This window comes from Pimephales promelas, chromosome 6, assembly GCF_988280905.1.
Source record: "Pimephales promelas chromosome 6, fPimPro1.hap1.1, whole genome shotgun sequence".
In the NCBI taxonomy this organism is placed as follows: domain Eukaryota; kingdom Metazoa; phylum Chordata; class Actinopteri; order Cypriniformes; family Leuciscidae; genus Pimephales; species Pimephales promelas.
In genome coordinates this window covers 6,468,083-6,486,395 of record NC_142774.1, presented here as the reverse complement: position 1 = coordinate 6,486,395, position 18,313 = coordinate 6,468,083, and the positions used below count along the sequence as shown (strand labels likewise).

Below are 18,313 nucleotides of genomic sequence, written 5' to 3'. Positions count from 1 at the left end.
AACTGAATTGAAATTAAAGTGTACACGTCTGCATTTATTATACAAATGAAGTTAAAACCTGCCATTTGCACTGATCAAATTTCACCTATGTTGTCCCTACATTGGCCACAAGGGGGCGGTCAAAGATGAACAATTTTTGTAGTAGGAAATGCAGCGCAGACGCATGATCTCATGCTAATAGAAAAACTGTGGGTCTATTAATACATCTTAGCAAAGTTGCATTCCCACACTGATAACTGACAGACATTTAAATCAGACATTTAAAAGGGGTCAATTACTTTGTATTTAAAGGGGAAAGTGTTTACGTTTTCAAAGTTTTGAACTATTTCTTGAAGCAATTAACGTACCATTTTAGTTGAATTTGAAGCAGCCTCAGAATATGTGATCAGTCCCGCCGCCATGGGCAGGCATTGGGGGGCCTGACCCGCCCTGTAAGTCCATTTTTTTGCCTCATAAAGGTGAAATAAAAAAAACCCAGGAATTTCACAATATTGTTCTTTAACTAAGAATACACATTTAAGTGCTGTCAAGTAAGAATAACTCAAAGAACATATATTTTTTATTCATTGATTTTGACACACACACACACACACACACACACACACATATATATATGAAGAGTTCAGATGCAAAAACCTCTAAATGCCATTTGAAATTTTCTTCTAAAATGACCATTTTTATCAAGTTTGTATATTTAAGTTCAGTAATTTCACTTAAATGACAATTAATATTAATTAAAACAATTAAAACATTGCCATTTAAGTGAAATTACTGAACTTAAATATACAAGCTTGATAAAAATGGTCATTTTAGAAGAAAATTTCAAATGGCACTTAGAGGCTTTTGCATCTGAACTCTTCGTATATAGTATGCTACTCAACAGATAGACCTACCACAGCTCGTATGTAAACAAATCACACACAGCTGTGATGGCTGATTTAGTCACTGTGATAGATGTGATCAGTAAAGGATAAAAGAACACGGAGGCTGGAAGCAGCAGGCTACTGCAAACGTTTAGGGGTTTATTTCAACAGGATGGGTTTACAAAAGTAAAGCCAATGCTAACCCAATGGTGGTAAACCAAACATACCAAAAATCAAATAACAAAAAAAAAAAAAAAAAAAAAAACATACAATAACGATGGTTCACTGCATTTGCCTCTCAAACGTTTACAGAGGTCAAGTGCTTACAGAACCTGTTCTCTCACAGAACACTAACTCACATACAGAAACAATGAACAAATTTACACCTTGGTGGCCACTAACACATAAAGGGGATACATAGACATATAATGGCCATTACACACAATAAACGAATATGAAAACACCCAATATATATAAACAAACACCTCAAATAATACTATCAAATGACTTCACTTAATAAATATACTTCTTATAAACAAACAAAAGAAAAGCAAGCAAAATAGTCCTTGGAGTTCCCCCGGAGAAGAAACCGGAATGGTTGTGGCCCGATCATCAGCCGGAATCCTATATATACGTCCAATGTTTCCACTCGAACCCCTTTTGATGGTACACCAGCTCACGGGACCCAGACGTAACAAACAAACAAACAAACAAACAAACAATAAGAACGGTAAGAATGAACTTAAACTAAACGTTGTGTGCGCACTTAACTCCACACGAAAGTTTAAATAAAGTTTATTAAACCAAAATAATGTTGTTGTGTATTCTTTACTGTAAACAAATTCCATTAAATAAAAACTCAAACTGACATGACCCAGGCTTACCAACATCCGCCACAGTCACGCAGACAGGTGCTTTTAGCTTTTAGTTACAGCATTCAGGAACCGTTAGCTTTGAACTATATTAATATTGTTATTACTGGTAGAATTAAACCATTAACATTAAATAATATACATTAAATAATGTTATGATCTGTTTTTAATCTTTTTTTTTTAAATATGCAAATAAGAAAAGCTAAAAGAATGACACTTTTAAACAAACTAAACTACACCGCCATTAGATGGCGGTAAGGGATAAGGGCTGTGGTGTTAAACGAGTCATTGAGTCTTTGTTCAAACGATTCGTTCAAACAGCTGATTCATCAAGAAGTGGTCGTTCATGAATGGGTCGTTGAATCTTTGACTCAACCGATTCGCTTAAAACACTGACTCATTTGCTAATCAAAACATGGTTGACCGCGAGTTGCGTTCTGTTTCTGGTAGGATCTTTGTTTTTAAATAGTAGAAGTCAATATTGCATCTAAAATGTAAGTGACTTAATATGAATTACTTTATTGAACTGTCGAAATCAGTGATGGGCTACATTTTAAATCATGTTGGTATTCAGCACTTGGTTGTATGGTGTTGCTTCGTGTTATAAATATTAAAACTAACTTACACATTTTGAATTTTTATCTCAGTATGCTAACCGAGTTTGTGTGTGTGAGCTGTAGATAGGCCTTTCATCGAGGCTGCGCGCCTAAACACATAGACATATACACTAGACGTCACCTTGGATACGGCAGTTCATTAGAACGAATGCGTCAATAGAGCCGCCATCTTGAAACAGGGGAGCCCCTCCACTTTAATGCATCAGCGTCAATGTAGTAGACACAGGTCTAACGCAAATAAAATCACCATAAATCATCATGAATGCGATTTTTCTTGTTTTTTTGGTTTGTTCCAACGGTCAGACATGTATTTATCATTGATTCCAGAAAAAAAAAATACTTTTTTTTTTTTTAAACATTCTTCCTAGTTCAGATTTCATCCGTGAACTTCATACGCTGCACAGAAGTCCGCCACCATCAATGAATTTGAAGTAAAGGCAAAGATAGCAGCGTTAGCTACTTCCTATGACAAGACCCCTGTTCCAAGATGGCGGCGGTTTTGACGCATGCTTAGAACCCCCAGGTGAGGTCTAGTGTATATGTCTATGGCCTAAACAGCATTCTTACCGTCAGTGAATTTGAATAGCGTCATAGCCTACATTATGTAACAGGCTAATATCGACAATTATATCATACATATTCAATTCATAATCGGTCATATCATTATCTCAGAACGTGCCCCCTGAAAAAATGTCCGTCCGAGAATTTGTGTCTGGCGCCGGGTCTGTGTGATGTATTGCCGCTAAATCAAAATCTGAATTGTGATTGGCAAGAAGAACCGTAGCGCGAAGAACAGAAATACGTCACTAGATTCAGAGCACAAATCCACGCAATGAGACCGGCTGATTTCCTGGAGCGCGCGAGCAACGTGAATTTCTCATATTTCTGCACAAAAAACAGCGGTAAGTTCAAAATCAATTTTAGACCATAGCATAGGCCTACCGACGAGTAATTGTTTCTATAAAGTTTTTTTTTCTTCTGGTCACATCAGCTACGTTACTCCAACCAAACGTATGCGATCAAATCTCAAACAGTTATTTAAATCCCTTAACTCGTGATAATGTGAAATTGTGAAACAGAAAAGGAATTATGTACAATGATTTTTTATATATAACGTTAAATCTGCCCTCTAGGTCACTGTCACACCAATTTTGTAACATTGAGCATGTGATATCTTTTATACAGTCAACATTTTTACTTCCACGGAAGCCAAAGATTCCCTTTGGATCATTCTCAACAGATTTTACAAAAGCTTGTGGAGTTCATGCCGATGGCTACAAAATACATCCTAAGAAATTCACTAAGTAAGGAAAAAATCAAATCAATCTTTGAGTAATATAATTTATTTTTATATATAAAAAATGCATTAATGGTTCGCAATGTTAATTGTTAAAATAGTTTTATCATCATCACAGCACATTATTCACAATCACCAGTGAGTTGCTTTTACATGCACGTTCTTAACCCGATAACGTTTAATAAGCCGACAGCTTGTGTATGTAACGCATAAACCGCACACAGGAAAGCGTCCTCATACGGAAGATTTAAGCACATCCAGCCACAGTAAGTGTTTCGTGGTAGAGGAGGTGAAATATCAACTTTTTCTTGACCCAAGAAATATAAAAATGCATCTCATTTCGTGCAGCCAAAGGACAAATTGTACATTTGTAGGAACTTCAAATACAAGAGGAGAATGAGTTTGTGGGAGTTTCCCAGTGACGTTTTTGAAATTCAGTAATATATCCATGTAGCCACAAGGCGGCGCTGCTATAATTTACTGTGTTAACTCAGAGAGAGGAACTCTTACTTTTATATTGTCATGGGAACGAGTTAAAAAAAATGACTGGCTTAAGCTAGCTGTTGTTCATCACAACAATGTGTGATCATTAAAAATGGAATGAACATTACACTCGGGTTTTTAAAGGGATAGTTTGCCCAAAAATGAAAATTCTGTCAGTAATTATTCACCCTCATGTTGTTCCAACACCGTTAGACTTCTGTTCATCTTCGGAACACAAATTAAGGTATTTTTGATTAAATCTGAGAGCTACCATTGTACATTTTGATTAGGGAAACTGTTTTAGTTCAGCTAAGTTAGCAGCTGTATTATGAATGAGGACGACATAGTCGCCATGCTGCCAAACAGATGGAGAGAGAGATATGACCATTAATTGAGTGGGTTATTTGACATTGAGCGATGGGAGTGATAAGAAATTGATGAATGTTGCTTACCAATGTGACTTGTGTATTTCTCATGAGAAGAAGGGTGATGTGAGAGAACAGGAACACACCAATACGCTGATAACTACCAAAAAACGGTTATTGCCTGCCGCCCGGTAGTGACGTCAAAACGTAAACATTGATGTATTTCATTATTTTTATGTGTGTAATGATGTTAAATCAAGCATTCAAAACCCCAGAGTATTTCAAAATGTCAGTGGGAACCTCCAGATACTCATTCTCCTCTTGTATTTGTAGTTTCTACAAATGTACAACTTGTCCTTTGTTTGCAAGAAATGAGATCACATTTTTTATATTTCTTGGGTCAAGAAAAAGTTGATGTTTCTGTCACATATCACAGATTTGGTTCAGGTTTTTTTTATCAAACTTTTACGAAAAGGGAATGCGACAGAACTCGTAATAAAACAAGAATATACATTGGCTTGGCTTTTCGTAAATGGCGGGAGCTGAGGGATTTTACATTTTGTGCGATGCAAAGATGCTGTTTTTATTATTCGACAGGTCAGTGAGGTATTTTATTGAACAGATAAATTGACATTTGTAGCTCTCAGATTTTATTGAAAAGTATCGTGAAGGGTCATATTCATCCGCACAGCCGAAGCACAACCAAAACAATGTTCTTTCGCCAAATGTTATGTAGTGTACCTTTAACATGAGTATTTTTCTATGGTGAAACCGGTTTGGCTTAAATTATCCATGACAAAAGTGGTGGGGACATGTCCCTGCAGTCCCTATTGGAAATAATGGCAATGATACTGCCAATATTGATTCAGTTTTTATTCAAATTGTTGGTAGGCTACACAAATTACAAACAGCTTTTAATGTAGTGTTTTATGGCTAGTATTTATGATTGGTGTTTTTTTTATTTATTGATGTGCACCCCAGATAGTGCTCCAATTTTTATTTATCTCTGTTACAACCCTGATACTTTGGGTCTGAGGTGGTAAAAACTTTAGCAGTAGCCTTAAAGTATAGAATAATCTTAAAAAAAATTGAAAGCCCAAATTTTGCCATTTCCACAGCCCTTCTTTAACTCTCCTTTTATTGTTGTCTATTTCAAAATGATCAACAGAGGGAGAGAGCAACAGGCAGACAGACTGTGTGAGTTTTAAAAAGGAGTGGAAGACAGGTGCCAAGAAACTGAGGATCAAAAGCACAGTGATCAGTAGTTCAAGCCAAGAAACCAGAGAAAGAGAGAGTGAGCCCTTGAGAGAGCAGACATCTGAGAACCAGACATCCACATGTACACAGAAACCTAGACCGATGACAGATGGAGTGGTAGTGCACCGGTACAGAATCAGTGCCTATAAGTAGGAATGGGCAATATCTATCTAGAATAAGGAATTGGCTCAAGTTGGAATTTTAATTTGATTACACACATACCACAGGATGTTAAAGAGGAATTTTATTGCATCGCAATTCAAGGAAATTCAACAAAGTCACACAACAAAGAGATTTAATTTATTTTTGGAACAAAAAAATATGACATAAGTTAGACTAATTTAGCTGATTTAGACTTTCCTAACTGATATGTAGAATAGATGTTTGGCGAAGATTTTGGTAAGAAATATGACATTTTTTATAATTTAATAAAATTTGCTGCTTTTCAACCCAGGTGCAACCCAACAAAAATGTATTTAGTACACTAATATATATGTTGGCCCTGGGTGGAATAGCACCAAATTTTATTAAATATATATATATGTATATATATATATATATATATACATATATATACACAACTTTTCCAAAGTTTGAATTTTTTAAATTTCATTAAGCAAGGATGCATTAAATTGGTCAAGAATGACAGTAAAGATGTGTGTAACGTTATTAGATTTCTATTTCAAATAAATGCGGTTCATTTAAATTTTCTGGTCATCAAAGAATCCTTAAAAAAATTATCACCTTTTCAACAAAATTATTACCTACATGGATGATAATAATAAGAATTTTTTTCTTGAACAGCAAATCAGAATGATTTCTTAAGGATCATGTGACACTGAAGACTGGAGTAATTCAGCTTTGATTACAGGAATGAATTACATTTTTAAATGCATTACAATAGAAAACCGTTATTTCACAATATTACTGTGTTTTTGATCAAATAAATGCAGTCTTGGTGATTTTTTTTTTATTTTTTATTTTTATTTATTTTTTTTATGTATACACAATAATACCATGCTGGGTTAACCCAACTTTGGGTCAAATATGGACAAACCCAAATGTTGGGTTAAAAATTTAATTAAAAAATGTAACCCAATGCCTGGGTTTATCCATATTTGACCCAAAGTTGGGTTAAAATAAGCCAGCATTTTTATAAATAAAAAATATAGTGTATATATAGCACAGATGTGTGTGTGTGTGTGTATATATATATATATATATATATATATATATGAAGAGTTCAGATGCAAAAGCCTCTAAATGCCATTTGAAATTTTCTTCTTTAATGATGATTTTTATCAAACTTGTATATTTAAGTTCAGTAATTTCACCTAAATGGCAATGAAGATTACCTATTAATTGTTATTTAAGTGAAATTACTGAACTTAAATATACAAGTTTGATAAAAATCATCATTAAAGAAGAAAATTTCAAATGGCATTTAGAGGCTTTTGCATCTGAACTCTTCATATATATATATATATATATATATATATATTAGTAGTTTTTTTCAAACTTTTATTGGTACCATCATTATGATTATTAGTACCATCTAATGTCATGCTTTGCAAAATACCTCGTGTTGTGTATTTAATAAATATTTTTCTTATTTATACTGAATAATTTTACCAATTATAAGGGCTGTGAAACGATTAATCGCGATTAATCGCATCCAAAATAAAAGTGTGTGTTTACATAATATTTGTGTGTAGTGTGTATAATTATTTTGTATATATAAATAATACACACACATGCATCCATATATTTAAGAAATATTTGCATGTATATACTTTATATATATTTATTCAAAATTAATATTACACATAAATATTTTATATAGTAATTACACATTTTTCTTAAATATATACATGCATGTGTGTGTATTTATATATACAAAATAATTATACACACTACACACATATATTATGTAAACACAAACTTTTATTTTGGATGCGATTAATCGTTTCACAGCCCTACGTAATAATTTCTATTACTTTGAACTGGAATAGAGAAGACATTCTTAGCTTTTCCTCTTTTTTTCTCCCTCTTTTTCAGTTGTGCAGTACTCCTGTAGAGGGACCCCTCTCATTCTGCTTCCTCTGCCTCACTCTTACTCAACAGTGTTCTGTCCGAGAGAGAGAGAGAGAGAGCGCAGTCTCATTGTGTGGAATTCTTGGGCAGACATCGCAACCGTTACACCTCTTCATACTGTTCTGCCTCAGTCGCTGTCTGTGGAAAAGGGCTATTACTTACTGCAAACAGAGGACTCCTTCAGAAGCCAAAAGAAAAGGAGAGAAAAAAGAGGGAAAGAAAAAGATGAACTAAAGCAACAACTGGACAACAGGAACAAACTGACCGCCTTTCCTGTTTAAAAGAAAGGAAGGAAAACGGAAGCCACTGGAGTATTTGTTTTTTTCTTTCGTTTTGTTTTCTTCTTCTTTCTCATCGTGGTGCTGGGCGGCACATCATCTTTTCATTTGTTCGCTCTCTCCATCATTTGCCTCCTGATCTATTTCTCCATCTATACGGTGTATAATTTTGTCTATTTATGACGAGACAGGCGAGAGGAGAAAGAAGGGGCAAGTTTTTTTTTTCAACTCTTTCACAGATTTTTGACTATTTATGTCCCCCTTCGTTCCTTCACCTGTCCCTCCTTTCCATCATCCCCTCTTCCTTCCATCCCTCCCTTCATCTCAAAAGTGTGACGCTCCCTGAATGAAAGTTGGTTAGAATTGCGAAAGAGACTCAAACAACCATCTCCACGTCTCCTTATCAGTTTTTCTTTTTAATTCTTCTTTAATTTTCTTTCTCTCTTTTTTTTTTAAACAGTTCTTTTGTCCTCCACCATCTAACCTCACGTATCACTCTTTTTTTCCCCGGATGCTTTAATATTCTTCTAGGTAGGTTTAACGGCTCGTTTAGTGTCTGTTTGTCTGTGTGTGTGTGTGTGTGTACTTGTGTGTCCTTTTTTTCTTTTACATGTACATAAAACACACATCGACACACACATGCATTCAACTAATGGACAGCCAGGTGTCAGAAATTAAATATCACTTCTCCATGCCCATTATTTCCTCCTCTCCAACTCTGTCCATCTCTCACTTATGAGCACAAAGACGTTTGTTTCCTGCCATTCTTTCTTTTGCAACACACATACACACACTTAAAACACTCACACACATCTGGTCTAAAAACATCCTCCATTCATTTCAATATGTCCAGTTTTCTTTGAGAAATCATTGCAGACACATTCGTGAAATGAGGTTCTGCTTCCTTTCTTCGACAGAGATGGGTGAGGTTGGTGTGACTGCTTAATTTGTGCTTCTTGGACACATTTCGAACTGACGAACTAAAACTTGAACAATAAATTGGCATTTGCTCAAAAGATCGATAAGGGTTCAGTACAGCAGTCGTTCCCCCCAGTTTCACCCGCCTGCGAGCTCGAGTCCATTTGCGGCGTTATGGTCACTCCTTCGTTTTATTGAGTGTTTAATTTTCTGCCGTCACTCTCATTTTATCCGTTCATCGAACGCCTTTAGGACGGGCTGTCACCTCCACTTTTTTTTTTCTTATCACCACCTCTTGATTTTGTCTATCCGTTTAGGGTCCCTGTTTTGAGGTGTCGTGCATGACCGCTGTATGACTGAAATCTTCTCAATAGAGAATGCAACTTTTCACTCCCCACTGTAAGTTACTTATACCCCATCTTCCTTGAATGACCATTTTGCACTTCATTTTAATTCAGAACTGCTTTTTTTTTGATTGACTGATTGATATTCGTTGCAATATATATTTATATTTGCCTCTACAAATTACAAACAGGAGTCAAACGGGGTTGTTTTTGATTTTTTCTTGGTTTTTAGTTCATTTTAATGGTGATCCAAGAAGTGACGTTGTGTCATGGAAAGAAATCTGAACATCTCCTTTTTCCATTCATGTTGATATTTTATTTCTATGCTTATGTTTTCCTCTCAGTGACGAGTTTGAAATCTCAGCTAGAATTTTTCCTTTAGACGTCTCAAATTCATCTTTTTTTTTCTTATATATGGACTGTTTGAAAAACAAACAATCAAAAAAGGGGAAAAAGCATCTCACTTTGCCTATTATTGGGCGAAATGGACCAATCAGTGGAAGGCGGCCATCTTGTCTTGCGTTTTTGAATGCTTGCACTCGCCCTCTTGTCTTGTGTATCACATTTTTGTAAACATTACCCAAATAATAATGATGAAATGCCACAGGACAGTTAGACTGGTAAGTAACACGGTTAAACACGTCACACATAAGTATTTGTATGCATTTGTAAGTGTGTTAATTTGTGTTTGTGAAACATGCCTGTCCTTTCTATGGCTCGAAGTTGACTAAAGTGCATATTTTTTACATATCAGTTAACCAAAGCACTGTATATTAGATCAATTGAAAGAAATAAGAAAAATGGCACTCAGTTTTCCAAAATCATCATCAAGTTTGATCTTTATTCAACATCATTAACCAGAAAACCTGCGCTTAAAGGAGTAGTTCACTTTAAAAAAAAAAACTTTTGCTGATAATTTACTCACCCCCATGTCATCCAAGATGTCCAGGTCTTTCTTTCTTCAGTCGAAAAGAAATTGAGGTTTTTGATGAAAACATTCCAGGATTTTCTCCATATAATGGACTTCAATGGGAACCAAATGGTTCAAGGTCCAAATGAGAGTTTCAGTGCAGCTTCAAAGGGCTTTAAACGACACCAGACGATGAATAAGGGTCTTATCAAGCGAAATGATCGGCCATTTAAAAATAAATGAAAGTTCTATAAGCCCAAATGGTCGCCTTGCTGTGTTCTTTGATGAGCGTTCATGACTCTTGTTCGAACTCGTTTATCAAAATGAACAAATCTTTTTTCGAGTCATGACTCGAAGGGTCCTAGATAATACCCTTATTCATCATCTGGTGTCGTTTAAAGCCATTTGAAGCTGCACTGAAACTCTCATTTGGACCATGAACCGTTTGGTTCCCAATGAAGTCCATTATATGGAGAAAATCCTGGAATGTTTTCATCAAAAAACTTAATTTCTGACATGGGGGTGAGTAAATTATCAGCAAAAGTTTTTTTTTAAAGTGAACTACTCCTTTAAGATACTGTTCTCTTCTTTTCCTTTCCAGTGTCATGAGAAGGATCCAGCGAAGGACGTTCATGGATACTTGAACCAATGAGAATTTAAGACCAGGCGTCGCTTCTTCGGCCCTCTCACCACTGGACTCAAACAACTCCAGAGCTTGTGGACTTGTTCGCAGATGAAAATGAACTTTTAAAAACATTTAATCTTCTTCTTTTCACCTTTTTCATTTTATATCACATTTTGTAGGCCTGACTTTGTCCTGGTTCATTTCAAATTTGACGTACATTTCTTAGGTTTGATATAAGACTTTTCTTGAGTGACTGAACATTATTCACATAGCTCAAGCATTTAAAGCTTCACTTGTCTTTGATTTTGTCTTCTTTTGTGAGCCAGGCATCATTCTTACTTTTCTTGAGTGACTTTTCTTAATAGTTTTGATTTGACACAGTACAATTGCCTGTGCTCAGTCATCCTGCCTGGATTTACAGTAGGGACCAACACTTTCATCCACGGTCTTTACACCAGTCCAACTTTTTCTTACCAATCCCTCAAACTACTTCAACGGTCAGTCAACCTCCATCCAGGGCTATGAGAGGAAGAGACAAGACCCAGCTCACATCATCATGCAGGAGTTGAGGAGAGAGAATGGGAGTTGGGCTGGCAATGTTCAAGGTAAGGGTTAAACCTTTCTTATTCTTATTACTTGTAGTCGGTCACAGATTCTAAATTACATGGGAAAAATGTAGTACATCACATTTACTTTTGACCTAACTCGTTTATTACATTGATGTGAATAAAATAATCTTGTGCCATATTGATATAAAGACAAAAAGGGAAAGAAAATCTATTTTAAGTACAATATGTCAGGGTTTCCCAATTCCCAGGGTTCATGATGGAACTGCAGAGGGTTCACGAGTGTATCAAAATAAAACACTTGTTTATAAAGATTAAATATTTCATTTGCATGTCAGGTGAAAACTAACCGGCATCAGAGGTATGAACTTAATTTTATTATTGGTTTCATTTTATGGCCACACTTTAAATTAGGGTCCAATTTTCACTATTAACTATGACTTTTGCCTCTGTAAGCTCATAATTACTGCTTAACAATTGTTGGTATGGTAGTTGTTAAGTTTAGGTATTGGGTGGGATTAAAGGATGTAGAAAACACGTGTGTTTCCCAAACGGCAACATTCTAATCTGAAAGATGAAGCCTACCCGGAAGTGCGATAAACTGCAATACATCTCAAATCCGCTAGAGGCCGGTCCCAAAAGGGAGCAAATATCCATAGACGTCAAGTTATAATGTCCGTTTTCACAGCATAAATTCATGTTTACAGTTTGGTCCCATGGACTTTTATTGTAATCTTCAATATGTTCCGAGTGCCTGACAACTGTGAGGGGGGTGAATTTTTTTCTAACTCGTTAGTTTAGATCATATTTAGATATAAAACGTATGACCAATAAGGGCGGTTAACTTTGATTGACAGCTGATAACGGGATGCGTCGAGTGAATTTGACGTCTCGGCCATGGTCTGACACAACACATCATACCACCTCTGTATCCTTTCTGAAACTTTTGTATTTTGAATTTTCCAAGATTTTCCAGTATGGCGCCGCCCATACCCCCCATAAACAGCTTCAAACCCGTTCTCTATGGGAGACGTCACAGACGCTTTGTCCATATTTTTTTTTTACAATCTATGGTGTTTCCTCATCTCAAAGTGAAAAGATTTCTGTAAATTCAGTGATCAAATGTTATAAGGTCTCAGTTTTCTGTGGCCTCTCTGGTCTCTGTGTGCGTTAAAGGATGCATTGTTTATGAATTTTTTTAAAGTGTCAGTAAAGAAATTGACATTGTTAAAAATGTCTATTTCAAATAAAATCTGATAATTTGAAGATTTTTTATTAATTAATCAAATAATCCTGAAAAAAATATATCATAAAATATATTAAGCAGCACAACTTGTTTTCAACATAGATATGATAATAAATGTTTTGAAGCAGCAAATCTTCATATTAGAATGATTTCTGAAAGATTATGTCAAACCGAAGACTTTATGCTGAAAATTCAGCTTTGACATCACAGGAATAAATAATATATTATATTTTAAATTGCAGTAATATTTCATATTACTGTTTTTACTGTATTTTTTTTTTTATCAAATACGTAGTCTTCACCATCATTGAATTATTATTATTATTATTATTTTTTTGCCCACCACATGGTCTAGTTCTACCAGCAGGGCCTAAATGGACCATGCTAACCAATCCAATACCTTGATTTATTGTTTTGTCAATCAGATTTGTGAAAAATGTTACAAAATTAGGCAGTTCACTTAAATAATGAGTCATAAAAGACTCAAAAATCATAGATAATTTCACATTCATTCATCACTTCTCATTTTGATGAAATATCTATTATTGATAAATATCAATATCTATTCTTAAATCCCAAGAATCGTTCTTTTAGTCTATGAGGTTTTCAGTTGACGAATGAAAAAAATATTTGTAGTGCTCCTCTGATACAATAAATCGCAATGGGTTTGTGCTTTGTTACTTTTTATATGAAACAAACTTTCACCTTTAAAATTGTGTCAAGTTTATTATGAAATTCAATAAATACCATTTTGGGGCTCTTCAATATGGCGTAACAGATCGCACTGCTATAGGATGAAATAAACAAGATATGTTTAAAGAGATAGTACAACTTAATGAAATCCACATCTTGTCTCGCATGTAATCGCTCAAAAAGTGTTTCAACCAAGAAAAGACGTCAATGAAACGGTTTGCAAACAGTGTGACTTCATAAAGCTTTGTAATGCTACACTCACCTAAAGGATCATTAGGAACATCATACTAATCCTGTGTTTGACGCCGTTTCGCATTCAGAACTGCCTTAATTCTATGTGGCATTGATTTAACAAGGTGCTGAAAGTATTCTTTAGAAATGTTGGCCCATATTGATAGGATAGCATCTTGCAGTTGATGGAGATTTGTGGGATGCACATCCAGGGCACGAAGCTCCCGTTCCACCACATCCCAAAGATGCTCTATTGGGTTGAGATCTGGTGACTGTGGGGCCATTTTAGTGCAGTGAACTCATTGTCATGTTCAAGAAACCAATTTGAAATGATTCGAGCTTTGTGACATGGTGCATTATCCTGCTGGAAGTAGCCATCAGAGGATGGGGACATGGTGGCCATAAAGGGATGGACATGGTCAGAAACAATGCTCAGGTAGGCCGTGGCATTTAAACGATGCCCAACTGGCACTAAGGGGCCTAAAGTGTGCCTCTTTTTCCTATTTGTAGTGGAGATGAGTGGTACCCGATGGGGTCTTCTGCTGTTCCTCAAGGTTGTGTGTTGTGGCTTCACAAATGCTTTGCTGCATACCTCGGTTGTAACGAGTGGTTATTTCAGTCAAAGTTGCTCTTCTATCAGCTTGAATCAGTCGGCCCATTCTCCTCTGACCTCTAGCATCAACATATGCTACATATACTGGATGTTTTTCCCTTTTCACACCATTCTTTGTAAACCCTAGAAATGGTTGTGCGTGAAAATCCCAGTAACTGAGCAGATTGTGAAACACTCAGATCTTGGAGCTCCAAATACTTCAGTTTGGAGTTCAGGAGATTGTCTTGACCAGGACCACGCCCCTAAATGCATTGAAGCAACTGCCATGTGATTGGTTGATTAGATAATTGCATGAATGAGAAATTGAACAGGTGTTCCTAATAATCCTTTAGGTGAGTGTATTACATAGCTCGATAGTTTGCTAGAAAAATGTAAACTATACATTTTTAAAAATGAAAAACTATAGAGAGAAATATTTATGTTTTTTAAAATTTCATGCATGTTTGAATAAATCCATCATGAAAATGTAAATGTTTTTATGATTTACTGACAGGGTTCCTAGTTTACAGCATTTGAGAGAGATTTTTTTCCCTTGAGAAAAATTGCCATGTAATGTACCTCATGTGCAATACATCCAAATGAATCGATATCAAATCGAATCACAAGCTTGTGAATCGAAATCTAATTGAATTGTGAAATTTGTGTCAATACCCAGTCCCAGCCCTAATAGCCTACACACGATGTGCTGCAACAATATTAAAAATAATATGGTATTCTGAATAGCCTGAATAGTTGAAATGCTCTCTTTCGCTTTCTCTCTCATCGCCATTTTACCATCGTCTCCCACTTACTCGAAAGCCTAAACGACATGTCTATTTTTTTTTCTTCCAGGGCTCTAATTTTCTGTTGTCTCAATGAATGTGTGCGTTTGTGGTACTCAGCTTGCCATTGTCTTGTTTTCATGCAGGCATTCGCCCAAATTGCACCTGCTCGTGCTGCCTTCGATCCAGTTTGAGTAATGTGCCTGTGGTCTGGGTCAGACGTTGCAGCTAAGTGGGTTAATGAAAGAGAGAGTAAGAGCGATAAATACTGAGAAAGAGATAGAGGGTAAGAAAATAGGGTGAGAAACAGACGGAGAGGTCGAGCTGCCTTTTTACTCTCTCGCTCTCTTTTCTCAAGCTGCTCCACAGGCGCTCCCGAATAGCCGTTAGACTCAATCCTGGGAAAACAGGAAAGTCGTTAGTCCATCTGAAAACGTCTGATGATGTATCGCCCTCTTAAGATGTGCCGCTGATGATTAACGTGAGGTGACAGCGTTTTTTACCCACGTCAGTGGGGTCGAAGCAGCTGTCAATCAAGCTTGACACTGATTGACAGGGACCAGAGGGATGAGGACAGTGTGGAATGTCTTTCAGAGTGAAGCATCACTCAGAGATTCTGTTGGTGTGGTAACCGAGCCTCTGTTGGCATGGCAACGGAACATAGGGACACGAGGGCATTCTAGACTTTCAATGATATAACTGCTACACAGAGATGGTGCAAATCTGATTTTGTGTCAGCCGTTGTTTCAGAAATAATGATACTTAGGCGGTAGACACCTGGCTTGTGTATACAAATTGTCTGACAAAGTACTGCTCTACATTGAACTTGTGTCTCTGTGTACCGACTGAGCAAACAGCAAGCCTTAATCTAGCATCCCGAAAACTGGAGAAATTTGACTTAGAAATTTTAGTTTTCAAACAACAAAGATGATAGTCAATAAAAGCCTCTCGGGATGGGTGATGAAACAAGTTAGGGAAATGTGTAGTGCTCATTTGTTTTGAGTGAATATAGAGCTGGAGTGTTGTGGACTTTGTAGTCAGAGAAACAGAACAGCGTGTTATAAAGCCTACACATCTGCGTTCTTTTTTCTTTTTTTTTAATATAATGTAAATGATAATTATGGATACTACTTTATTAAATTTTATGTTTTTTTTTTTGTAAATAATTCTTAAATCCAAATTCTACAATAATTTGGAAGGATCCTAATTTGATCCTAACAACATTTACCATTAGGATAGCTTATATTCTAGTAGGATTTGTTTTTTCTTCGTTTACAGGATTCTTATTTGATTTTTATTTGGTTTCAAATGATCAATAATTATATCCAAATATAAAGTAGATATTTTGGACAAACTTTGCAAATTCAGAAACTTTGAAAACAGCGATTCGGCTGTGTCTGTTAAACACTCAAACACATCGAACAATCAAATCTTTGTTCGCGCCATCACTGAGCCAGAGAAAGCAGTTTTCATGAAGCAGTGTCTCAAACAATCTTTTCAACCACACAGCATCATTAATTTCTATGTTACAAATATTCAAATTATCACAGAAGTACTGGGATAAAAGTTTTTTATAGATCGGATATAAACAAATATACATTTTTTATCGTCATGCCAGTAGGTGGCGACAAATGTCTAAAAACAACTACATCTGTTATTGAATCGTTATTCAATTTTTTAGTTTTTTTTTAAAACGCTGATTCATCCAGTAATGAAACAAGTGAAGTAGTTATTTAATCCTTCATTCAAATCGATTTTTTAAACATTTTAAATTGACTGCAGCAGTTAAAGGAGTAGTTCACTTTAAAAAAAAAACATACTCACCCCCATGTCATCCAAGATGTCCATGTCTTTCTTTCTTTTGTCGAAAAGAAATTATGATGCACGTTCGTGACTCTCCTGTTCGAACTCATTTATAAAATTTGAACAAATCTTTTTCCGAGTCATTTGGTTCATTCAACGAATTAAACAAATGAAATTGACTGAAAAAGAATTGTTTGAACAGGAGAGTCACGAACGCGCATCTCAGAACAGAGCAAGGCGATCATTTGAGCTTATAAAACTTAAACTTTGTTTTTTTTTTTTTTTTTTTTCTAATGAGCGATCGTTTCGCTTGATAAGACTCTTATTCATCATCTGGAATCGTTTAAAGCCCTTTGAACAGTTTGTAGTTTGCACTGAAACCATCTTTTGGACCTTGAACCGTTTGGTTCCCATTGAAGTGCATTATATGGAGAAAATCCTGGAATGTTTTCATCAAAAACCTTAATTTCTTTTCGACTGAAGAGAGAAAGACGTGGACATCATGGATGACATGGGGGTGAGTAAATTATCAGCAAAAGTTTTTTAAAAAGTTTTTTACTCCTTTAACAGACATTCAAAGAAAAAGAGCTCTTAACTCACTGCTAAACTGAATAAAATTGAAAGTATGTTTTCATTTTTTTCGTTTTCGTTTGTGTACAGCAGTAAACTGCCAGATAAAACTGAAAAGTAAAAGCAGGGTAGAGTTCAAACTGTTGTTTGCTGAAGTGCACAAACATTTGTATGTGAAAGTGGCAGCAGGAGAGATGGATTGACATGACACGGAGGTCATTATCCTGCACTGGTCTTTTCGCATCGGCAGTATCGACTAACAAATTAACGAGACTTGGTTCCATTGTGTGTATTTGTGTGCATGTGTAATGGGTGCATTTAACACAGAGTTCATCTGTAATCAGGTCAAAAGGAATGCCTTATGGCACAGGTCAGTTTGCTAACAGGCAAGTTACGGCTGATTGTGTATATGTGTGTTTTTTGACCCCCCCTCCCCCTCATGGGGATGAATTTCCAGTTATCAATGTGCACCCGTTGTAATACATCACCACAGGAGTGAATTTGGCTCTCGTCCCTCGTTCACCATGCTGGTTGAAGCTTAGCCTTAATCACGGCGCATGACTTCATTACGGATAGAGTTACAGTGACTTAATGAGCTCTTGTCCAGTCATGCACGGTGTCATAAGTCTCTGAGATGAGTGATATGCATATTTAATGGAGTAATTTCATTATGTCATTCATTATGTCGTTTAATGACGTTCTGCTTCTTTGGAATGGAGGATATGGGCGAGAAAGTTGCGAGTAAGCGGATCTGTACGGCAGACAACAGTCAAAATGTCATTATACCAAACATTGCAGTTCAATACCGTATTTTGCTGTGCTGTTATTTTTTTTTTTGAAGTGTGAAATACTGGATATATCAGATTAGATGTCACCTAAGAAACGTTTGGTCTACATTTTCTGTCTG

At 36.0% G+C, this 18,313-nt stretch overlaps 1 protein-coding gene across 4 annotated transcripts in view; it reads left to right on the top strand.

Moving 5' to 3' along the window:
- Positions 1-7,894: 7,894 nt before the first annotated feature.
- Positions 7,895-18,313, top strand: part of grin2bb (glutamate receptor, ionotropic, N-methyl D-aspartate 2B, genome duplicate b) — a 112,412-nt gene continuing 101,993 nt past the window's right edge. The window contains exons 1-3 of one of the 4 annotated variants that reach the window (XM_089132016.1): positions 7,895-8,336; positions 8,587-8,657; positions 10,900-11,528. In XM_089132016.1, the coding sequence (XP_088988142.1) occupies positions 11,502-11,528 (27 nt within the window). In that variant the 5' untranslated portion in view covers positions 7,895-8,336; positions 8,587-8,657; positions 10,900-11,501. Of the gene's footprint in view, positions 8,658-9,361; positions 10,009-10,899; positions 11,529-18,313 lie in introns of all 4 variants that reach the window. The other 3 variants (XM_039687296.2, XM_039687278.2, XM_039687303.2) reach the window with 3 other exon arrangements.